General features: G+C 46.7%; 8 protein-coding genes across 8 annotated transcripts; 5 read left to right on the top strand and 3 right to left on the bottom strand.

The window, feature by feature from the left end:
- Nucleotides 1-97: 97 nt before the first annotated feature.
- LY89DRAFT_640863 (glycoside hydrolase) lies at nucleotides 98-1958 on the bottom strand (the record flags this gene model as incomplete). The annotated part of the gene is made up of 4 exons (XM_018211682.1): nucleotides 98-1110; nucleotides 1175-1627; nucleotides 1672-1826; nucleotides 1881-1958. The coding sequence occupies 4 exons, from the start codon at nucleotides 1956-1958 to the stop codon at nucleotides 573-575; spliced, it is 1224 nt and encodes a 407-aa protein (XP_018074047.1). The 3' UTR covers nucleotides 98-572.
- Nucleotides 1959-3023: 1065 nt separating this feature from the next.
- On the bottom strand, nucleotides 3024-4388 carry LY89DRAFT_580430 (FMN-dependent alpha-hydroxy acid dehydrogenase; the record flags this gene model as incomplete). The annotated part of the gene is made up of 3 exons (XM_018209059.1): nucleotides 3024-3313; nucleotides 3366-4174; nucleotides 4222-4388. The coding sequence occupies 3 exons, from the start codon at nucleotides 4386-4388 to the stop codon at nucleotides 3024-3026; spliced, it is 1266 nt and encodes a 421-aa protein (XP_018074048.1).
- A 1038-nt stretch (nucleotides 4389-5426) lies between these two features.
- Nucleotides 5427-7567, top strand: LY89DRAFT_580202 (uncharacterized protein; the record flags this gene model as incomplete). The annotated part of the gene is made up of 3 exons (XM_018209046.1): nucleotides 5427-5653; nucleotides 5702-6114; nucleotides 6183-7567. The coding sequence occupies 3 exons, from the start codon at nucleotides 5427-5429 to the stop codon at nucleotides 7565-7567; spliced, it is 2025 nt and encodes a 674-aa protein (XP_018074049.1).
- A 1440-nt stretch (nucleotides 7568-9007) lies between these two features.
- Nucleotides 9008-10538, bottom strand: LY89DRAFT_611457 (cytochrome P450 alkane hydroxylase-like protein; the record flags this gene model as incomplete). The annotated part of the gene is made up of 2 exons (XM_018210581.1): nucleotides 9008-9417; nucleotides 9491-10538. Coding segments are annotated over 2 exons (1458 nt in total), but the record flags the coding sequence as incomplete, so codon positions are not given.
- A 1310-nt stretch (nucleotides 10539-11848) lies between these two features.
- On the top strand, nucleotides 11849-12854 carry LY89DRAFT_666558 (uncharacterized protein; the record flags this gene model as incomplete). Its single annotated transcript, XM_018212919.1, has 2 exons — nucleotides 11849-12791; nucleotides 12847-12854. 2 exons carry the CDS (start codon nucleotides 11849-11851, stop codon nucleotides 12852-12854), a joined length of 951 nt encoding a protein of 316 aa, XP_018074051.1.
- A 1502-nt stretch (nucleotides 12855-14356) lies between these two features.
- On the top strand, nucleotides 14357-16401 carry LY89DRAFT_640877 (uncharacterized protein; the record flags this gene model as incomplete). The annotated part of the gene is made up of 2 exons (XM_018211683.1): nucleotides 14357-15443; nucleotides 15662-16401. Exons 1-2 carry the CDS (start codon nucleotides 14375-14377, stop codon nucleotides 16399-16401), a joined length of 1809 nt encoding a protein of 602 aa, XP_018074052.1. The 5' UTR covers nucleotides 14357-14374.
- Nucleotides 16402-17170: 769 nt separating this feature from the next.
- LY89DRAFT_458131 (uncharacterized protein) lies at nucleotides 17171-18502 on the top strand. Its single transcript, XM_018207663.1, has 4 exons — nucleotides 17171-17993; nucleotides 18040-18135; nucleotides 18186-18391; nucleotides 18456-18502. Exons 1-3 carry the CDS (start codon nucleotides 17279-17281, stop codon nucleotides 18314-18316), a joined length of 942 nt encoding a protein of 313 aa, XP_018074053.1. The 5' UTR covers nucleotides 17171-17278; the 3' UTR covers nucleotides 18317-18391; nucleotides 18456-18502.
- Nucleotides 18503-19118: 616 nt separating this feature from the next.
- On the top strand, nucleotides 19119-20204 carry LY89DRAFT_640879 (FAD/NAD(P)-binding domain-containing protein; the record flags this gene model as incomplete). Its single annotated transcript, XM_018211684.1, has 3 exons — nucleotides 19119-19289; nucleotides 19351-19669; nucleotides 19720-20204. The coding sequence occupies 3 exons, from the start codon at nucleotides 19119-19121 to the stop codon at nucleotides 20202-20204; spliced, it is 975 nt and encodes a 324-aa protein (XP_018074054.1).
- Nucleotides 20205-23833: the final 3629 nt, after the last annotated feature.

Genomic DNA, 23833 nt, shown 5'->3' on the forward strand with positions numbered 1-23833 from the left:
TTGTTTACAAGCGTAGCAGTTAGCACATGATTCACAGATACCGAGCATTACACACCGAAGACCCGATGGAGAACAGTATTTGAATGCCAAAAAGCTCCATTGATGTCCAACTTACCAGAATAGCAAGACCAATATGCAATGATACCCACCACTTGCATGTATTGTAGACACATCCCACACCATGAATTGTTCCACATCCTGCGTTTCTAGTCTTCCTTAGGTACCTCCTCAGCCGCAACTTCCAAACAATCCCTGACAGCCCGTGCCACAATATCCATCTCCACTCCCACACCAGCCCAGCGACGAGCAGCAATCCCCAAATCCGCTCCCCAAACAGGTTCTGCCAAGTCCACAACTGCCATCCACACTCACTATACTACAAGTCCCAAGCGTGACCTGACAACCGTTATTGATCGAACAATGACTGGGGTCTGAACCGCAGAAGCCGTTTGCTGAACAACAGGAAGGACAGGACCTAGTCGAGGAGCATGTTGAGTCCGTGGAGGGGAAGATGGGGGAGTCGCCACTAGGACTATAATTATCTTGTGCTTGTCTGAAGAAAAGATGGAGACCTACGTTCCAGCACCAACTAAATCCATGCTCCAGTACATCATGCCGCCAAGACATTGCTGATCAGCCCAAGCGGACTTCAGTGTCACGGTATCGGCATCATCATACCCCATCCATTGATTACCCCAGCTGATTTGCTTAATCATCTCGTCAGACAGTAACTTCGGAACCAGTCCTTGTTGCTGAATTAAGACTTCAATCTCGCGGAGACTTAACACACCTGCACTGTCCGTACAGGTTCCAGGATTACTGGCACCGGTATATGGACAACTCACATCTGTACAGCTTGGGTCTTGTAGTGTATATCCACGGCCATAGTATGCAATTCCAAGATTAACCTTAGAAGGAGGGACATTATCGAACCACAGAGGGAGGAGGTCAGAAGAGATGTCATTGATAGAGGATTGTGAGCGGACGTCTGCACCGAGAATAGCTGCTTCCCAGGGTCCGTGAAGATCATAGGACATGAAGTTGAAGAAGTCGATTGATGGTGCCATGGCGGAAGGATTGAAGTTTTGAAGAGATGCAAAATCCGGTGGTCTTCGTGGAATGTTAGATTGGTTTCTTACGAGAGTAATATGATATGAGAGGGCCAATGACTTACAATGCTACGCTGATCCCATAATTCGACCCAAATGTGGATCGCATCTCCTGCACCAGAGACACGAAATTTGCTGTATCACTAGGTTGGCCGCCTCGAGACGCCACACCTGGAAACTCCCAATCTAGATCGACGCCATTGAAGCCATACTGTGTCATGAATTGGATGAGAGAATTGATGAATGAGGCACGATTGCCAGAAGAAGAAACCAGGTTTGGCCATGTTGTTTGAGTTGGGCCCGGATCGCTGAAGCTGTAGCCTCCCACTGAGATCCATGTCTGCAGTGACGCTGATTTGCGTGCTGTAAATTGAGCATATAGTGCCGGATGACTGGCTTCCAAAGGGACAACTTGGAAAGAGTTTGGGTCAATGGAAGCAAATGCAAACAGCATGTGAGTGTAGCCGGTGATATCGAGATCATTTGGACCCATTCGGTTGCATTGCCGACCGAGATTGCTAGAATCATGAGTACATATTAAGTTCCATGCAAGTGGACCTACCTGGACTGATAGTACCCAACCTTTCGTCCTCTGGAAGCACTACCAGCACCAGCATCGCAAGAGGGTGGCGGAACAATTTGGCAGCTTCCATAACCTTGCTGGCATGGATTTGCAGTTTGTGCGGCCCCTGGGTTGACGCAGTACAGGCTACTTGTCTATGATGATAAAGTCAGGTCTGCTTCGCTGTCACAAAGTTGAAGTTAACTTACCCCGCAATAGCCAAAATAGCTACAGCAGAGATTCAACGGACAATGCTGAGCCGCATTGAAAGAGTCAACTCCGCACATTGCCTTGGCATTGCAATCTGACAGGCAAACCACTCCAGAGGTAGAACTACAGGTGTAAGATGTGTATCCACATTTTCCCTCCTAATACAGATAAGTATAGCACGTGGAAGTTATTTACTTCGAAAACTCACCGAGTTACAGCAACTTCCATCAGCACAAGCCTGACCTGGGCCGCATTGCGCCGGTGCATCTCTTTCGCGCAGCTTGGTATGTCGTGATATGGCCAAATTCTGGCGGAGGCTGGCTGGTAAGGTGGAATTGCCCGTCGCGGTCGCATTGGCTCCTATCTGACTGATGATATGCTTGTAGCCAATGTCGAGAATTGGCAATGGGCCTGTTGTGACGTAGTCATTCTGTGCAACTGCTCGAGTAGATCCTACGATGATCGATGAACGTTGATGAACAGCTGTGGTGTGATAGCTCGGCGTGAGAAGCACGAGCCAGAATACCCAGAGGGACAGAACAGAATGAAGAGACAACATGATGAAGTGAGTATGGAAAACCGTTGTCAGATTGGATTTGCGCTGGCAGGAATATCAAGTACTTTCCCCAGAAAGTGAATTGAAATAGAAGGTGTGCACTAAACACCACATAGTGCAAGAGCGACAAGGATACTTATCGGATGAACAGATATCAGATGAAAGTCCGAGACATAGCTACGGGATATTCTGAGATACATTATGAGATATAACTCAAGGAGGCTCAATAAGGAAGGCGCAAATGTGGCTGTCTCTTCTGCCGAGCGTGCCTGACAATCTCGACTCCACTCCAGGTTCGTACTGTACCACGTCGTGTGGCTTGAGATAGCCGAGAAGTGTATCCATGTGTTTGGGACTTCGGGGAACAAAACAGCTTCTTCGAGTCAAGGATACCCCGCAGGTAGTACCTATAGGGCGCATGGGATCTTATGGTACTCCATTTGGGGTAATGGGGATTCTGACGGGAGAGGAACAGGGTTAAACCAACCAATGTAGAGTCCATTCAGATGAAAAGACGATAGAGAAATCGTAACGTACACCATTGACACACAATTCATTGCTCGTTACTCATTATTGATTCGACTCCTCACAACCTCGATTTCTCCGCAATCATGGAGGACGAATTCGGCAAGCTCTCGATGCTGTCCCGTGTGATCTGGTCCACGCTTTGAAATCCAGAAACATTCATGAGGATATCGAAGTCGGCCAGTAAGCTCTTCATGACATGTCGAACTCCCAGCTCACCCTTGATACTCAGGCCGAAAACCCAAAGTCTGCCAACGAAGACAAACTTTGCACCCAGTGCCAACGCCTTGAACACATCAGCGGCGCCACGAACTCCAGAATCGAACATGATGTAAGTTTTGTCTCCGACGGCTATGAGCAGGTCAGTGCATGCCGTAATTCCAAACATTTTGACCATACTTACCAGCGACAATCTTCTCTAGAGCATCCAAGCTCGCGATAGCACCATCAACTTGCCTTCCAGCATGATTACTGACCACAATTCCATCCACACCGAGGTCCACAGCCTTCTTTGCATCCACCACACTTTGAATGCCCTTCAAACAAAACGGCTTACCACCGCTAATCTTCTTCCATGTTTCCATCAGCCACGGCATCTTCTCCCAGCTCCAAGCACGACCATGCCATACATTGTCGATCCACATTGCACCAGCCTCGTTCGGTTGAGTCTTGGGATCAATGCCGGCCTCCTTCAGCCTTTTCTGGAAGACTGGGTCGGAAAGTCCTAGATCAGCACCAACTCCATGGTAGAATGCATAATTTGATTCTGCTTCATCATGATGTCTCCATGCCAATTGCCAAGTATCCACTGTAAGAATGCACGCAGAAAACCCGCTATCGTATGCACGCTCCAGAAGAGATATCGTAAGTTCGTCGTCGTGCGGCATGTACAGTTGAAAGAATCGAGGACCATCCCCATTTGCCTTCGCTACGTCTTCAATGGGATTCGAGCCTGCAGTCGACAAGCAGTATGGCAGATTCAACTCCTTCGCTACCTTTGCCACTGGGAGCTCTCCCAGAGGATTGTATATCTTGTTTATCCCAATTGGGGCAAATCCAATAGGCGCGCTGACTTTGTGGCCAAAGATCTCGGTCTTGGTATCGCGGAGATTGGTATCGACGAGCATGCGAGGAATGATTCGATGTCGGTAGAAAGCTTGTCGGTTTGCGAGGTGGGTGTAGGATTGGCCGGCGTTTGACGATGCATAGTACCTGCTTTGGTGAGTTGCTGAAGTAATTTGAGGTGAGGGTTGACATACCAGCCTCCAACTGTTAAAGCCCTCTTAGCCAAATCCTCCAGATCCCCAGGTTCGGTGCTAAATGGTGGCACTTCGCCAGTGTTATCTTTCCAAAAGAGTTCCCTCTGATATAAGCCCCATTGAGGAGTGTTTCTTTCTTTGATGTTAGGATTCTTGGGGTCTGACATGTTTTGAAAGTAGACAATTGTCTAGAAAGAGATACAGGAGAAGGTAGATGTGTCAATTGTCATATAGTAGATAATCGGGAAGAGAGCTGATACTTGTACCTTTATATATCCTCGTAATGATCTCATCGTCGTGACTAAGAGCTGGAGGCAGTGAAGAGGAATGGCTGGTGACGTGACCGACATTCGGAGTCTAAGAGTCGCGCTTCTGTCAAGACGCGGCAGATCCAAACAGGAAACAAGACCCGACCAGATGATCGGGAAGGGAATCGACATTTGAAGTTGCTGACCGTCTTTCGAAGTTCTTCATTGGGAGAAGAACGTCGACAATTCAATGTCAGAAAGCGAGGTATCCCCGAGGCACGTGATTTGGATCGGGAAATCCGGGGGAGGCTCTCCCTGGGGAGGCTTGGCAAATGCTTGTCTCTTCTCTGACACATACTTCACAGATCTCTAGCAGTCTTCTTAAGAACTCGCAGTTGTTTTCTTGCTCTGACATCACCATTCTGAAGTGCAGAATGACAGCCCTCGAGTCGATTGTTAAGAGCCAATCTTTCCTGTCCTGCTGCCAACGTGCCTTCTTATGTTCGAGTATCCCACTTCTTGCGAGATCTCTGGGTGATGGCCGCAATCGATTACGCACCACTTTGCGGCTGCTAGGGAAACCCCCTGTGCCCGTCGAAATCTCTTGTTTTTGCACATCTTCCCCTCTTCTTGTTTCATTGGAGGCTCAATGCTCTGTTCCGTGATTTTGCAGCTTACGGCTTATCCGCAAGCAGAAGCTCAACTCTGTCAAGCTTGTGTCACCTCTGCGCTGACCCAGGGTTACAGTAAGGGCTCCGTATTCATTAAAGGTCCGCAGGGGTAGCTCCCCACGTCAACCAAGGAATGAATCGAGCCCGCCCTATTGCTGCATAGAAATGCACGTGCTGACGTTGATACCGACTTTTTGGATCTCTAGTGAATATAAATGGTGCCTATACCCTCCAAGCTGCAGGTTCACTAAATCTTTGAGCATCTGTCAACATCAACTTCGCAAGTATGCGTCTTGATTCAGCTATCGTCTTTGCTTCACTCTTACCTTCTGTCACAGCTCATGCTGGCCACAAGAAGCGTTCCATTTCGTCCAGTCCACAAGCACTAAATCCTAATCTCACAAATACTATTCCCAATGCTCCAGGTGGCCCGACTCTTTACTACAACGGCAGTGGTCCAGTGCCTCCGTACAATGAGACATCACCAATCCCGGCAGCGCTTCCGGCACTGACGTGAGTCTTGTCTCCTTTCACAAGCCTGGTTGATGCTGAATTCCTTAGTACACAGGAGATTGAAGACAATATTTTTAATGAGCTCGAGGGCATTGCTGCTGGCAACGGTCTTACAAGCAGCTGCTCTAAATGTATTGCTGGAACTGAGGTCATGCACATTGCTGCAATCACTCAACCAGTCAGCACAATCGTCAATCTTTTGATCCGTTCCTGCGAGACTTTCACCGAGGTTTATGACAGCATCTATGCAGCTACTTGCTATGAAGAGTACTCTGGTATCGGTGGAACGGGCCCTTATCTGGCACAGCTCTTCGCGAAGATGAGCATGGCAACGAACGACATGCAAGGATATTGCTACTACAACTGGGAAGTTTGTGATCAGCCTGCCACAATCGCAATCAACGAAACTGCCTACTTCAAACCCAAGCTAGCCAATAGAACGACAGCACCAACACCATCCGGTAAGTCTCACGTTTTGATAGGAATCCACGTGACGTACTTTCCCTTGAATATTCTGACACTCAAACAGGCACGACCATCGACGTCCTGCACCTCTCTGATTGGCATCTCGATCCAAGATATGATATTGGAAGCGAAGCAAACTGTAGTGACTATCTTTGCTGTCGCCCATACTCCGTCAACGATGATCTCGGCACGACTTCCGCCAATGCATCTGTCCCAGCTTCAAGATTCGGTTATTTGTACTGTGATTCTCCACCAGATCTGGCTCTCTCGGCATTCTCGACAATGGACCAATTCGTGAACAGATCAAGTATCAACTTCACCATCTTCACTGGGGACATTGTTAGCCATGATAATGATGACCAGCTTAGTCGAGCTTATGTTGAGTATGAGGAAACCGTCACATACCAGACATTCAAGGCGCAAATGGGAAACAGTCCTATCTACCCAACTCTTGGAAATCATGACTCTCTCCCCGAAGCATGGAATACCCCGAATTCAATCACCAATCAGTCGAACATATTTTCGTGGAACTACGAGCTTTTGTCAAGCATGTGGGAAGCAGATGGATGGATCTCCAAAACCACTGCCCAATATGCCGCCACACATTATGGCGCATACGCAACCACAACTTCTTTCGGCCTGAACATCATTTCCATCAATACCGATTTCTGGTACACGGACAACATCTTCAACTACTACAACATGACCAACCCAGACAACTCAGGTATCCTGACATTCCTTGCGGACGAACTTCAAAAGTCAGAGGACATGAATCAACGAGTCTGGATCATTGGTCACGTTCTCCCTGGCTACGACGGTTCCAACGCCCTCCCTAACCCCACCGCATTATTTTACAGCATAGTGCGACGCTTTTCACCTTCCACCATTGCTGGTATCTTCTTCGGTCACACGCATGAAGATCAATTAATGATATACTACGACTACCTCTTCAACTCCACCATCTCCAACAACTCGTCATCCATAATTCGCAACACGACACTAGTCGATTACAGTCAGCCCCTCAACGTAGCCTACATCGGCCCCTCCATCACCCCCTTAACAGGAAACAACGCAGGCTGGGTACTGCTCCAAATCGACGCCGTCACCTTCTCCGTCGTCAACTCACAAACTTATTTCGCCAACATGTCCGAGTCCAACAGCTGGAGCACGCCAGTCTGGCAATTCGAATACGACACTCGCTCCATCTACGACCCGAACAACACCTGGCTGTCGGCATCTCCTCTTAATGGAGAGTTCTGGCATGGCGTTACGGAGAACATGTTGGAGAACAATACGATTGTGGAGGTTTATAACCTGCTGGAGACGAAGAGTAGTGTTGTTACGGAGAATTGTAGTACGGTTGCTTGTGCGGAGCAGAAGGTGTGTTATATTAGGAGTGGGAGTGCGGCGTTGGGGTATGCTTGTCCGCAGGATAGTGGGCCTTTCTGATTTTTAGATCTGAATCAATACGGAAGTTACATCGTGAATCAGTGTTCAGGACTGTTTCTGTGAATGTGATTTTCTGCTTTGAAGTTTGATTTATTTTTAATTGCACAGGAAGACATCTAGGGCCTGGTGCAATCTCTGGGAATGATTCAGTAATCAACTGCTTGGAATTATCTATAAATTGAGCAGTTGTTCTATTCCTACGCTCTTTCTTTCCTTCATCACACCAGCAATCCATACAAGCTCGAGCTGTTGGCCCTATTGCTATTCGCAACCAATTACAGCGTGCCAAAAAAATCCAAAGCAACTCTCCCTCGCAGAATATTCTCAACAAGACCTCAGTACAAAATCCGAACGCTCCACCCAAACCTCCTCTCACTAACACATACACTGCTCGCCATGCATCACACCTCCCGCCATGGTTCCAAGCCGTCTATATATCTCTCACCTCCTCCACAAGATCCATCAACTAGCAACGACGTGTGTGATGAGTGTCTCAAACCCTTCTCGTCCTCAGAAGATCGATCGACCAACGCTTGCAGAAGGAATCATGGAACTTCAACTCCCTTTACAGAATCATCATCTTCCTCCCAAAATACATTAGATAATACATCTCATACCTGTGCGGACCACCGCGCAAGTCGAGGAGGATCCACAGGATATCTTCGCCCTGAATTTCCTGTTCAACATGCTGACTTCTCTCAGCTTGCGATTCGAACAAACCAAGATGCAGCAGAAGCAGGTTTTAACAAAGCTGGTGAGAGAAGAGGAAAAATGGATGACGGTTCATCGGAAGCGCAGGACGACTGGCCCACCCAGCGATGAAACTCAACGAAATCAGGACAAAGATAGACTTCGAGAGAAGAATGAGTCAACAGGTTATAATAAGGCAGGCAATTGGTGGGTAAATAAAAGTTGAGGAATAATTCTTTGAGTTGACGTTGGGAGACTTTTTGCGATTATTTGAGGCATAGGTTCGAAAATCAGTGGGCTGATTGTTCAATGGCCAGAGCTCAGTATTGTTTTGCTTTCATGACATTGCTTTTTTTTTACGATAACATGGATGATTTGGAGATGGTTTTCAAGCAGTGGGCGTTCGAGTTGCGATGATTCCAGTGACTGGATCATAGATAATTTTCTATGAATGCGATGATTTACATAACAATTCCTGCAATCCATCTTAACATTCCATTTCTATGAGATTTCTCCAATAAACTGAGATTCTGACATACGAGGCCTTAAGGCAAGAACAGTTATGGTATTTCTCTCAAACAGATAGATCACAGATCACGTTTCTAATGAATCACCTTCGAGCAGAAGGGAGAATCTCAGCAGCGTGGGAACGCAAAAGCACTGAGCTCGTAAATTTTTTTGGGCAATCGACGATACACTAAAGCGTAATACCTGTGCTAACACATACGATACCAACGCTCAAACCGGCACAAAGCCAACCTTGACGTCATTCCTACTCTCCCTCGTGAAAGCAATCCTATCAACATATTCATAACACTCGTTTCGATTTTCCAAACCCTTGAATCGCTGCATAAGCCTAACCATGATGCACGCCACATCAGTGAGTACGTTTTGCTGAGCAGGGCAAATTCGTCGTCCTCCCATGAAGGGGATGTAATTCCAGCTTTGTTTGAGATTCTCCCAGCGCTCCGGCTTGAATTCTTCAGCGTCTTTGCCCCAGATATCGGGATCGACGTGTAGGGGTGCGAATGACATGCGAACTTGGTCGCCAGCTTGGAGGAGGATTGGTTCTTTGCCTGAGGCGCCGCCACCATGAGGGAGGATACAGGGTGCTAGGCACGTTTTCCAACTTCCGCCTGCTGGAGAGTGCAATCGCAAGGCTTTGCAAATTGTGTAAGCATCATGGTATGAAGCTGAAGGACAGTCATGAAGCTGGAAGAAAACCAGACTTACTTTCATTCATTACTGCTTGCATATACTTCATCGACTTCAGGAGCTCGAAAGTCAACTTCTGCTTTCCGATGCCAAGAACTTCTGCTCGAAGTTTGTCCCACTTATTTGGGTATCTAGCAAGCAAGAAGATTATGTTGCTGAGGAAAATCGCTGATGAATCATGAGCTGGGAAAAAGACATTCATGAGCTCGTTTCGGATAGCACGTCGATCGTCTGTCGTTCTCACCATTTCCTTCAATAGAACATAACTATAGGGGCCCGCAGAGTCTATGTTAGTCCCAAACTTTTGTAGCTCGATCTCTTCGTCAATAAATCCATCAATAATGTCGTGGACTTCCTTGCATTGAGCCAAGAACTTCTTTTTCGACCCAGCCATGAAACTGAACTTTCCCATCATGTACCTTGTGAACATACTAACCAGAGCCTCGTCGAAGATCCCAGGCAAGCGTCTTGCAATCGGACTATCCGTCTCCGGTGACAAAGAATTCGCCGATTTTCCAAACACGAATTCGGTAGAGCTATCCAAAAAGAGTTGTTTGCACAGAGGTTGCATATCAATAGTTCCTCCATCTTTAGGAATTTTTTCCATCATTCTGCTCAATTGCTTCTCGAAACTCGAAAGCTCGGAGACTTGCGCACGCGCAAAAACGGGATTAATCATCTGCCTCGATTTCTTCCACAGATGGCCATCGACCGTCATGACGCCGTCCCCTAGAAAGTCGCCACACATCTTTCTATTCATCGGCTCGTTGCCGAATTTATCGACTTGCGTCGCTAGAATTGTCTGGATATTCACCGGGTCCGAAATAACGTATTGTTTGATTCCCCAAGCATTAGTTTGCACGGTTTTCCCGTATTTCTTGAGGAGGTTGCGATCTGTGGCAACAGAATCGCCGGCTCTCATGTCTGAGAGACGTTGGTAGAATAGGTCTAGAGCAAGGAAGGGGTCCCAGTGGAAGTATTTTATGGGAATTGAGCAGCCGGCTTTCTTGGCGGCGATGCGATAGAGGATATCGTTTATGAGCCAGTAGAGGACGGCCAGGAACATACAGAGAGCCATGGCTGAGAAGATCATAGTTACATGGGATTTGAGGTCGAGCATTTTGGTGGACGAACAGTATGTACGTAGGGCTTGGGAAAAGTGACGAGACATACTGAGTTGCCTTGAACGCGCTGAAAATAAGATGAAGAATATGTGTGTTGTTCCCTTGCGACTGACTGAGTTCTTTCGGATGAGCGCCGCAGATACTGTTTTGTTGATGACGAGAAACGGGGAGGGAAAGAAAGTTCTCGAAAAATTTGGGGTAATACTTGCTGTTGTATTGTATTTAACCTCCGCCAATCAACCTACCAACACTGTCAATGTTGTAACTTTTTTTTTAAATACCAACGTTGGCTTACTCTGGTTTGCTTCATTGGTGTGATGTACCCCGCACAGAAGAATACCCGGTTGGACAATGGTTCTTCAATATGACCTTACCGAGAACACCTGCAACTGCCTTTAGAAATTAGAGTAGTCATGTTTAGTACTGTACTTAAACAATCCATGGCTGGCATCCTTGGTATGACTTTGGTACATCATATAACAATCACAGTCCTGACCCAATGTTGTGATTCACGTCCTAAGTGCTGAGCCACATTGTCTGCTTTTCAAAATAGCAGTTGTAACTCTTGCTTTTCACATCATAGCTAGAGGTAAATTGTTAAAAAGAGTACTCGCCACATCCCTTGAGGTTGGCAAGAATAGTTCAGAACTACTCCGATTGAGGCTGCACTCAAGAAAATAGCCCATTTGTGAATCTCAGGCTACGACTGGATATGACAACCGTATTAATTGTTTTCTAAAATATATCTTTATAAGCAAAAAGAAAAGCAGGAAATGATTTAGCAGATCATACTAGTATCTAATTTTAAAATTATTATAGTTCAGAAAATTACAAAGTTATGGGTAGTCTAATTCACGAAACAACAAAACACAAGGCAAGGGTATGTAAATTTATATACCTTGTTCAATGCCACTTTGGTTGGGAGAGGCTTGGGGAACCATTTCTGAAGAAGCTTAGTTCCTTATTCCAGACAATTACATTAGAAAACAATTGATATGGTATCGGGTATCATGTTTTGATTCAAGAACCCGACCTTCAGAAAAGCTTGTTCTGATTCAAGCTTCTATTTCAGACTTGGTTCGAACAAGCAGTCTAGGTATCAGAGAACCATGTTATTCACGGTCGGCCGCTGATCGTGCCCATAAAAGACTCCGCTCCACCTCTCTAAAGTTTACATCCTCCATCTCTCCACGCTTGATTTGTCTCTGGCACATCAATATCAAAGCCCAATTAAGAACTCAACAATAACTACATGGCTTCACCAAACCTTGTGCGAAATTACAAAACACTCAGCCCCGATTCACCTTCGATTTTGCAGCCTCTGGAATCATTTCACCAGTTTCCAAAGCTTCCGAATGAACTTCGAGATATCATTTGGAATTACGCTCTGACGCCACAACTCGTAAAGCTACGCGAAGTCTTCGTGGACATTCCTAGAGCCGCCGAGACAGTACACAAAGCAGTAACATTTATAAAGACAAGCAAGAACCATGCTCTCTTATGCACGTGCCAAGCTTCTCACGCGGTCGCTCCGAAGAAGTACGGCCAATACAAAATGACTACGCTAGAGCCTAGGAGGCCTTCGAAAGAAGAAATTCAAGCAGCCCAGGAGCTAGCTTCAACAATTTACTTTGCACCGCTAGTGGATACTATGTATCTCCCAAGATTCCATGATATCTTTAACTTAGTTTCAGCAGTCGATATCACAGAGAAGAACTTTGAAGGCCCACCACAAAGCCTGAGTCAGATACGCTCCTTGGCGTTGGGAGGCCGTAACCCCTCACCACTCAAGCACAACAACAGTACAACACCTTTTGACTGTAGCGAGGCCAACTTTGACGACGATGATTCAGTGCGTGGTGTCATGCTTGCGAAAGAACTTTTCGATCTTCAAAATCTTGAAGAAGTCATTATCGTCACTCCACCGGCAAACGGCCTCGCCAGCCCACGAAATGACGACTCATTGGATTTCACTGGTGGTGCAATAATTGACCCCAAAGTCTACAACAAGTGCATCAAGTGGATGCAAGTCGAACTCCAGAAAGAGCTTAATAAGAAATTCAAACATGAACAGCACTGTGAAATATGCAACCATCATAATTCCTCGAGAAACCTTCCAATACGCTCAGCTTGGTGGAAAGATCCAAAAGTTACACCAATGTCTAGAGAAGAGTTCCGTGCTCGCTTCGGTCAAGGTAAGATCTTCCGCTATGAACAGTCCTCAAGCATATTTCTGACTTGAGCTTTTAGATCCATGAAACTGGATACAACAAGAGGCAGAAACAACTCGAATTAAACGTAGTGCAGAGTGGGAGCGGTGGCTGGTTTTTTATTGGAAAAAAGAACAAACGGAATTTTGGTGAAAGCCTGTATGGGATTGATCAACAGGTTGCCTTCCAATTTTCAACTAGCCATGGCGTTAGAAACAGATGAACAGAATGGTAAGTGCAAATGTGAAGATATGACACAGTACGCCATATTTGCTGCAATATTGTAGCTAGACCTCTGAACAGTGTCAAAGTAAGGCGTTGTCAAACCATAAGCACCGAAAAGTAAGGAAAGTGGCATACGCTCTCTAGGCTTCGGGTTGGCTCAAGGACCGAGGGCGTTGGCCTAGGATGCCCCAGATACCGATTAACCAAAGCCGAATCCGGTGATCTACTTGTCGGCCGGCGAGATCAGTCGGTGGGTTCTACCATGACGCCCTGGACAAAATAAGGGTGTAGAGTATCCATGTTTAATTGGTCGGCCTCTCCTGAGCCTCACCGCCAATCAGGAAGTCATTCTGTGTTTCTTTTTCTCTGGCTTGCTGTCAAGTGCAACATTTGCAATAGTATTACCATCTCCTGATTCTCTTCGCCCCTGTGAGAAGTAGCGGTTCCAGCCCTGAGCAAAAGGTAAATCACTGTTCGTTACAGTCCTATAATGAATGGACCACATTGAGCAGCGTAGTTGGTACAGTCGCTTATGCAATGTCCAGGAGAGTTTCATGCTTTAAGTAGGCGAGAAGCTCCTGCGAAAGACGACACAACGAGATTACAATAAGGTGTTGGATACGAAGGTAAACAAGTGTGGATTGGATCGTTCTGTTTTTCCAAAAGGGGCAGGTGAGAAGATCGCGTTCGGCAGCCGCATCTCCAGCCCCCAGCGTCACGCCCACTCAAAGGGTCGCAAGGTTTTTGTGGTGTGGTGTCGAAGACGCCACAATATTGACAACCGCTGCAGGATTCTTCCCGAGTGATGGGTTCCGGGAGCAGAGCCTCACCAGCCTCGTCGCAACTCAAAATAGTTCCTTTTCCGGAAGAGATGATGCGACAGCTTTTGCTCAAAGTCATCGACTGTTGATATGGCACCTTCGGAAGAAGGGGAAGAAGAAACATACTCGGCAGACGAAGCCGCAAAGCCAATTCGTGCTTTTCAATCTCCAAGAGGCGGAGGATTTGAATCTGGAGGACCGTCGCACCAAATAGCACCTCAGACACGGCTCAAGGACATTGCGCAAAAGATCAGACGGAAGCAGAACACCTACGTCTACAAAGATATTAACTTCAGTGAAGATATCCGCATACTGCGAATTCTGCATGGCAAAAAAGGAGATCCTCTTCAATGTCTCCTATTTCCCAGCGCTCTTCCATCTTCAAGAAAGATTCCATGCCGGTCGACCTCGCAATGTCATCGGTACCGCGCACTTTCATACTGCTGGGGAGACCCGAACGAGGAATCGACCAAAGAGTTATTCATATACGAAGATACCGGTAGATACGACGGCCTCCAAAGAATGACTGCATTCAATCACTCATCGAAATTCTACGTCCGGTCGAACTTGTATTCTGCATTGCGACAGTTTCGGAAAGCCAATGAGGACATAAATCTTTGGGTCGATGCCGTGTGCATAAATCAGGACAAGAACGACCCAAAGGCTTTGATAGAGAAGACGGCGCAGGTCGCACGAATGCACGAGGTATACAGCCAAGCAGATTCGGTTTGGGTCTGGTTGGGAGAAGGCACACCCCAAACAAAGGAGACCTTCCAATTCCTTAAAAGTATTCTGAACCTTAATACCTTCGAAGATCTCATCAAGACAAAGGAGAATCCAGATAAGTGGTATCTTTTGGTACAGTTGATGCGGAATCAGTGGTTCAGCAGGCGTTGGGTGATTCAAGAACTGGCACTCGCTAGAGAAGCCGTTGTCTATTGGGGAACTTCAAAGATGATGTGGCCAGATTTCGCGGATGCCATTGCCCTTGCCATGACAAAATATCAGGAGATCAAAGATATCTTGAAACTGGCGAGGAAAAAATGCTTAATCAGACAAGACGTTGACATTCCAGAACCTCGTGCTCTTGGCGCCAATACACTCGTCAGTGCTAGCAGCAATCTCTTTCGCAGGACCGACGACGGCCATATACAGCAGCACCTAGTTGACTTGGAATTCCTTGTGTCATCTTTATTCCTGCCATTTGAAGCATCAGAGCCGCGAGACACGATATATGCTGTTCTTTCTCTTTCAAGAGATACCACAGCACAAACTGATATGATACACCGTCTTAGCTGGCCTAAGGCACTGCATCCGCCGAATCGCACGATTGGGAGTCTCTTTTCGGCATTGCTCAGCATATTCCATTATTTCCTCGTCCCAACACACCAAGATCAAGCGCCTGCTTTGGAGGAGCATTGCATGGACGATCGTCTGGTCCCCAATTACGGCAAGAGCCTTACTGATGTCTGGGCCGACTTTATGGAGTACTGTATTGAAAGATCCCAATCACTAGACATACTCTGTCGACCTTGGGCTCCTCCACCGCGAGACCTGACTTGGCGCGAAGCTCTGGAGCTTGAAAAGGCCGGTCTGACTCACGAAAAAGAGGAGATCCCGACATGGGTACCAGCAATTGAGCGACATGCCTAGGTCCCACTGGCATTCTTGAAGGCAGAAAGAATGGGGACAGCCTCGTCGGAAGTATTGAGCGCCAAAACCAGCAGCGTTATAACGCTTCTGGGGGGCTTCTTCCATTTGTTACATTTGGACGAATTCAAGATAGCTCGGTCAGCCAGAAGGAAGAAGCCTTCGAAATAAAATCAGCACAACAGAACACGAATGAGACTAGTGCTCTGAAAGGAACTGATGCTCCGTCTGTGCCCATTGAGCTATCGCGGACAGTGTCCAAGAAGTTCGATGGTACATTACATGTCAAAGGATTCAAGATCGATACGGTAGAAAGAGCCACTGGAAGAGTGCTCGATGGAGTGATACCAGTGGAGGGCCTTAAGTTTGGAGGTTGGAGGAAACATCCATCGACAGGCGAATATCCCGACAGAGTTCCAGACATCTTATGGCGCACACTCGTTGCTGATCGAGACCTTGATGGTATGACTGCTCCAACATGGTATCGCCGTGCCTGCCTTGAATGTCTACAGCACACGAACGCAGATGGTGACCTGAACACAAAGGACTTCAAAGACTTGGATGATACTCCGGACACAATGAAAACGTTTCTCAACAGGATGCAAGCAATAACATGGTGCAGACGTTTTTTCTTGACCAAGGGAAAGGAGAACCAAGCTCACAAGTCCAAGCCATGGTATGGCCTAGGTCCGCGAGACCTTGCTGAAGGAGACTTGATATGCATACTGTTCGGCTGTAGTGTTCCAGTAGTGCTGCGAAAAGTAGCTACGACAGAATGCTACAACTTTATTGGAGAGTGTTATGTCCATGGAATGATGGACGGCGAGAGTCTTCCACCCAGGCAACGATTACCTCTCAGCCATCCGTATGCGAATGTGGGTGGATTCACGTTGGTCTGATGTTGGGCTGCAAATGCAGTGGCCGTTTCGTTGGCAATGCATGGATGCCGCACCACATCGGCGAAATGATAGTTATTCCCCATATATGGCCCATCGAATAGATCACTCACACATGGAGGCTGGATTCTCTCCCTAATGACAAATATCGATTCAGTCCTGAACACCAGCCAAGTGATACATCTTCTGTTGGTCAGTAGAATATTGTGCCTAACACAGCCATCCACCGCCTCACTGATATACTTGGCCACTACACCTTCGAAATTATATCTCGTCAACACTGCAGCAGCTTTTATGGTCGCGATTTCGTGTCCGTCTATCAGCTCTTGAATAACAGGATTACGAGTTGAGCACTAAGATGACTTGTTCACCGGAGCCGGACTCGTTTCAGCGCCATTTCAGGTGCCTTTTTAGGTAACCCAAGTCTCAGTAGCGTCTCGCAGATGGTCTTGAAGTTCAGTAAAAGGCTGTGCGATACTTATGAATTGTTTTTACTCACCGAAGGATCGTAATAGGAGCCTAAGGGGCTCAAATGATGCTCTCCTTGAAAGTCAAGGAATGAGCCAAAAATTCTCCCGGTGAGCGGATGAGACGATGGCACCGAAAATGCAGATCCTAGACAGTGGCGCAAATAGTGCAGCCAACTCGTTAAACATCGGGCCATGGGCGGTCTCTATTGGCGCTTTCTTCCCTGTGAGACAAGACGAGGCTCGCCCATCTTGACACCCAAGCCTGATTAATAACATCCCTCTTCAGCGCTCCTTGCGCCCGTTTCTCAAAATCGCGAGTGTCTTGACCTCGAGGCTCGAAAGCGTTCCCGCTGCACGAATCCATTATTTCTGCAACAACACTATTCGTAACGCAGATCGTCCAATTCGACATGGAAAACATCCGACACGACCCAAATTATATCCGCATAGAGTTTCCTCTCGGCGCGCAGAAGTCTAAATGCAATCCAACACCTCAACAGAGAGCAGTTTACAATTTCCACGAAGCGCGGCGCAGCAATGAAGCCTTGGATATATACGCATCTACATGGTTCGAGAGAACAGAAAACTTCCTGGAGCATGCACGTCCTACTGCACAAAGTACAGTGTTAAAGGATTGGGATATGATTAGAGATCTTGACTTTGGGGAATTCTATCTTGCTCATCCAATCGCAGGCTATTCCTTATGGCAGTTTATCCATGCGTGTGACGAACTTGATGCAACCGTCTCTGGTTCATCGAAAATTGAATCTTTGTTGGGGCTCAAGCCATTCCAGTTCTTGGAGAATAGTGAAAGGCAAGAGATATGGCGGAAGTCTTTAGATCATGTGAAGAAAGAGGTTGAGGGTGGAAGTCGTCGTGGAGAATATCTCCTCCAGAAATTACACTTGATCTTTAACGACCTGGAGAAGCTGGACAGTGCTTTCCAACCGCTCCACGAAACCTTTCTTGGCAACCTCGAGGGCAAGTATCTTGCAGACCGTATGATGAAAACGATTTGTACAGCCTACGATTGGAGGCGTCAGATGATTGCCAATCTTTCTCTCATCGACGACCCCGCAGACGTTGCGCACAGCAGTTATGAGCTGTCAGAAACTGAAGATCTTAGTATGTACTCTTGATAGCCCTCGGTAATCGTCTAACAATTGTATAGCCAGTTCAAGGGCACAGAAGTTGGAGATAAGGGGAACATCACGCCATCGCCCGAAGTCTCAAATGAAGAAGAAGCGTGCTAATCGGCGGAAAACTCGTACTTAATTCCACAAATTCTGTGACAACTTGCACTGACTAATATTTTAGAATCGAGAGTAGTTAACTCGCCAATGACAAGTTCTCGTGCATCTACGACAGTCATTTCTGGCTTCTCCGTCTGGCCGTTGCTTGTTCTCGTAATCGCTCTAGCTCTATACATGTACATGTACATTTTGTAATAAGCAAAAGGTCGCGCATTTCAGACAGTGGTGGACTCCATTTCATGTCATAAATTGAGAGCCGTGGAAACGGAGGTGTGTTTCCCATTCGTTAGAATTGTTGTCGAAGGCGGCTGCTAACTCGGTTTTCTTCACTCAGAGTGCAGAGTGTTGCTGCTGGTTCATAGCATCGGCTTAAGATGTTCACAATCAAGACCCTGTACCTCCTTCTGAAAATGAAAGGTCAACAGTCTTTGAAGCTCCTACATTTACCTTATCAAGTTTGAAATCTTCGAAGATTTGGGAAAACGGCTTGAAGATATCTCTGATCATACTTCTGGAAGAAATGAGTTTCTTCTCACAAGTTTGTTATTCTGATAACTCACTACTCCAGATAGATGATGTTTTGAGTAGTTTCTGTATGTCTTATTTTCAAGCGCTACTGGTAAGCCATACCTTGCTATCCAGGCAATTATAACATGAGTAATGCAAATTCTTCGAGGGTCTGTATGCGGCATGTGTTCAAGGTTCTCAGGGTGTCCAATGCGGAGAGGATCGGAGAGATATTTCTCCCTAGCTTAGCATGCATCGGACTTATCACTCGGAGGTAGTACCCGAGTATTGACATGATTGTTCTCAGGAGCCAGTGCCTTTCCAGCTAAGTGTGTTTGTTTCTATCTTCTCCTTCATTTCGGAATTACCGGAGATAGCCTCAACATTGAAAGTTTAAAGCCAGTCCAAACCCATTGAAAAGTAAACACAACAGATCATCATTCTCCCATTTGAATATCATTTATTACGCATACTTATTGCGCGAACGAAAATGAGCAGCTCAAACAAGCTCAAAATCATCATAGTCGGTTCAGGCCTAGCTGTGTTGGCTGTAGCACGTATCCTCCGAGATCATCACCAAGCCACTGTATATGAACGTGGTGATGAGGCAGTTGCAACCGGCGGACAAGGAATCATCCTTGCCTCTAATGGCGTCAAAATCGTAATCAATCATTTCTTTAGTGCCTCATTTTATTCCGCCACGCCTCACTGACTTCTTGAAGCTCCGAACTATAGGCTATGATAGTACTCGTGCAGGTGCAGTTCCTATTCTTGGGATACGAACTTACGACAAAGAAGGAAATGTATTAGAAGATGCTGATATGGATCTGGAGGCTCGATTTGGTGAAGAGTGCTTAGCTCAAAAGAGATCTGATTTCAGGGATGAGCTTCTACGACTTGCAACTGCCCCTTCAGCCGAGCTTGATATCGAGGGTGATCCGGCGGAGATGGTGTTTAGCACTCAGGTGGTAGACTTGGAACCCGAAGAGGGAGTTGTTACTCTCAGTGATGGATCAACAGCTGCGGCAGATGTCGTAATCGGTGAGTATCATCCGGTGATAACCAGTGGAGAGAGACTTACTCGAGTCCAGTTGCGGATGGCGTACATTCCCGCCTTCGCAACAGAATCCTCGGCAGCAACGGGTATACCGCCAAGAAAGTGGGACTTACTTGCTACCGTGTAGCGATCTCGGTTGAAGATGCTAAGAGAGCATTGGATGGTGTCCCTCTTCCACATTGGTGGGAGCCTAGCACTTGCAAGAATCGCTCATCACTTTTGATGTCCAACGATTGCTCTTTCAGAGTTGTGACCTGCTACCCAATTCGGTATCATACATACTTCAACCTTTCTATCATTAAGCTTCAAGGTGTTGAAGTGTTGATGCTGCTGGGACCAACGTATCATCACAAGAAAGCACAAGAAGTTCAAATGAACAAGATGAGAAAGCGAAATCAAGAGGATCAGAGGAGGAAGGATGTGGAATCTTATTGCTGCATCTATGGTGCAAGACACCGTCTTCATTCACAACACCTTCACCTGCAGTATGTTCCGGCTCTAAGTCGTGAAGCAAGTTAGCACTTTTCATTAAAGCTGGATATTGAAAACTGACCTGAGACGTACTCAAACATGCCGATGAGAAGCGTCAGTAACATGAGATAAGCTGGGATTGCAAGGTAGGATATACTGACCAAAGTCACTGTACAGGATCGGGTACGCCTTAGAGCGGAGCACTCACCGGGACCAGTGAGGCTGACCTGGCAGTATCATGGGGACTCAATCAAATCATAGTCGTATGCAGATGAGTATGTAGAGGAGAGTGTTAAGCAAGGTTCAACAGATCCAGATTGGGAGTGACAAGACCTACCAAAATGTAATAATGCAATGTGTATGTCCAGAGAGCAGTCAGCAATATAGAAGGGGAACAGATGGAAATGAAGCGATTGATAAGACTGACCAAGAGATGCACTGCATAATCCTGCGAGGATTTGCTCATGAGAGCAGTTAGTAAGATCATCCAGGTTGGATCCTAAGACTATGGAAACTGACCAAGGTATAGCACGAAGGAAGGTTCGTTCTGAACGCGCGCATCAGAGCGGCGAACGTCACGCAACAGATGAATAAAAGATAACCTTCCCATATTACTGGGTTCGTTCTGGTACTGGCTTCGCTGTCCACTTGGACAACTACTAACGCCCATCGCCAACGAGAAGGCTCCAGAATCTCGATGAGCGTCTACCCGCCGACTGGTAGATGGCTTGCAAGAGGACCCATTATTAAGAGGGGTTTGTTCCAATTGCGCCCAGCCTCGAGGCAAACAAAAGAAAAAGCAGTGGTCAGAGGTATTCTGTCGCTACCATGATCGGTGCATTGCCTAGGCCGAACCAGTAACACTTGACCAGGAACCGCGGGTACATGTAGTCGTTGCCATAATCGGAGTTTACCTAGGCCGAACCTACATGCAGGTGGCTAACCTGTCGCTAAGTTCACGCTGCAAACACACAAGGACAAAGCGGTGCAGTTTCCTGTCGCAGAGCCTATCCGCCGTGAGGCGTTAGTTCAGAGAGAAACAGAATGTCGTTTGCCATAATCGGAGTTCACCTAGGCCGAACCAAACCGAACTCTACGGGCCGCTGAGAGTGAATTAGCAAGCGAACAACTCTCGGCAGCCACAGGAAGAACTCACTATCGGATGACAAGTCCGGGCTGCCCGGGGTCGTCTCTCTCTCGGAATCAAACCAGAGAGGTCAAGAACACCCGGGCATTCTTCTTCGTGGGATGGCAACCCTAGGAAAAAGTGACCAACACCTCAGAGAGGCGGATACGAACTGCAAGCCGACAAAGGGGGCTATGTTCTGGAACACCAACGTGCAAGCACGACGAGTTTTGCAGTGACCGGTGAACTGCGACGTGCGTCGAAACGAGAAGACAGAGCTTGCAGTGTTAGACTAGGAGGCTTGATGCGTGGCCCAACGGACAAGTCCGATTTCTTTACGGTACCAGCGGCCTGACGACATGCGTACTATCTTTCGTCTATCTTCCAAGATGAACTTGCGCACTCCCCACTGTCCGCACTCACAGACATATTGTGACTGAAGAAACAGACAAGCAGCCCAACGTGCAAGCACGACGAGTTTTACAGTGCTGCAGAGAGTCTGACCTTGCAACCGTGAGCTATGGAAAAACGACGTCAGCAAAACTTCTGAAGGAAAAATGCTGTGCTGTGAAATGCAAAGCGACGAAGAAGATTCGCCATCGTGAAGCCGTTGTTCAGTACAGATTCCAAGGCTAACAACTCGCAGCCTAAGGAATCGAAACTATGAAAGTGGTTAAAAACACTTCAACTAAGTGTGAAAGCTAGGAAATGAGCTATCACCAAGTCATAAATGAAGATTGGGGAAGTCAACTACGTGCTCCAAGCAATGTCAACTGAAAACTGGCATTGAACAAATTGTAGGTATTGTCTGAAGGCACAGATCAAATCAAGAGGCACGATTTGCGGTTGGGCAAAACTGAGATGTGCAACAAGATTCTATAGCTCTCAGGAAGCCGTTTAAGGTTGTGTGCCGCGGCGCTAAGGCTAAGCGAGATAATAGGGGGAACTCTGTTTTGAGCCTCAGAAAAGGCAGGAGCACGGAGCACTCCTGACATCTCCAAAACGTCACTCAATGCCAGAAGGTTCGAGGGTATCATACTGATGACCTTATCGCTCCTGTGACTTAGAGTGCGCACAAACAAGAAAAGCTGTAAATTAGAAATGAAGCCCCCACAAGCAGAAGTCGAAAGCCCTCGAGATGGAATTCGCAAGTTTTCAGCACAGGATGAAAATTGCCATGCGAAACAGGCATATAAAGCAACGCAGGCAGAGTATGATGTTGGGAGAGGGGCTTCGGCTTTACTTACATTCTCTTGGAAGAGGTGTTCCTAAGCGCATGCTCGGAATATGCATTACCAACACAAGACAGTCGCAGCACAGAAGTGAAATCAATTACAATGGGACAATGATGGTGATGAGGAATTCAAGTGTAGAATGGAGGCAAATCATAATAGAGGGGATGACTATAAGAAAGGAGTAGACTTACTTTGCATGTGCTGGAGTTTTAATCGTTCGTAATATGCACTGCGATCAAGAGCTGCGTTGCAAAAATGGGCATTTTACTGCAGACTCTTGATGAAGAGAAGAGAAGAGAGAAATCGAGAAATCTGGAGGGAAATCCAGCTTCTTATACCTTGAGATGAACATGTGTCCTATTGCTTAGCCTCGACCCCAATTACTCGGAGAAGGTTCTCGTTATCAGTTTCTGAGTCACGTCGATGCTGAAATTGGTGCTAAAACCGGTAAGTTTTAGAGTTCCAAAGTTGACTTCGTGCTAAGTGGTCCCTTTCAAGCACGCTGTCTCAAGTTGACAAAATGACATTTGCTTTAAGTTCACCTCAGAACTGGCATGTTTATTCCCACCAATGGAACTTTCGGATTTCTTACGACTTCTTGGGGAAACGAGACATCTTCTTGCAGAGGTGGTGACACGACGAGTCCCGTAAAGGAGTTGGCTCTTTCAAGATCGAGTTTTCTGCCCTACTCCTTCTATCTATGTTTCTCTGCTGAACACTTACGATGAAACGTTTTCCTCCACACAGACCATATTCTAACTTGTTATAAGACAGCTCTTTCAAGATTATTATAGCCGGGATATCAACCAAACAAGTGTCTATTCCACCTTCAACTCATGAAGCGTTACGGCCGTCGTAGCCTTTGCCAACTCACCTTCAATCATTTCACTCTCAACGAATTTATTCTCACTTTCACCTGATATGCTAAATGTTCCCTAGTAAGTGTGCGTGCTCTCTTGGCGCTGAATAAAGTTCAACCACCCCACATCGCAACTCTAGCTTCCCGTCACCATAAGACTTGGGAGCAGAACATTGAAGTGCTCGGAATAGTGTTACGTGGCCACGATTTCCATTCTACATTAAAGTAGGTGTAATTGACGAAAGTATATTTTGCATCCGCAGATTGCTCCCTCAAGTGAGGTAACTGGCATTGCTCCTGGTCGCTTGGTCTAGGAGACTAGACCCTTGATGTCTGTCTCCGCCGCTTAGCGCGCACACTTTACGAACATGGGGACAAAAGTCCGTGCGTTCAGGGCATCAGAATCATGAATTTTATTAATTAATTAGCTGTAGACCAGCCACATCGCTTAATTAAG

Source organism: Mollisia scopiformis (genome assembly GCF_001500285.1).
Source record: "Mollisia scopiformis unplaced genomic scaffold LY89scaffold_7, whole genome shotgun sequence".
NCBI lineage: Eukaryota > Fungi > Ascomycota > Leotiomycetes > Helotiales > Mollisiaceae > Mollisia > Mollisia scopiformis.

Coding starts and splice junctions, on each gene's coding strand:
- LY89DRAFT_458131 (XM_018207663.1), top strand. CDS start 17,279: ATGGAAAACATCCGACACGACCCAAATTATATCCGCATAGAGTTTCCT. Junction 17,994..18,039: donor GTCAGAAACTGAAGATCTTA/GTATGTACTCTT, acceptor ACAATTGTATAG/CCAGTTCAAGGGCACAGAAG. Junction 18,136..18,185: donor TGCTAATCGGCGGAAAACTC/GTACTTAATTCC, acceptor CTAATATTTTAG/AATCGAGAGTAGTTAACTCG.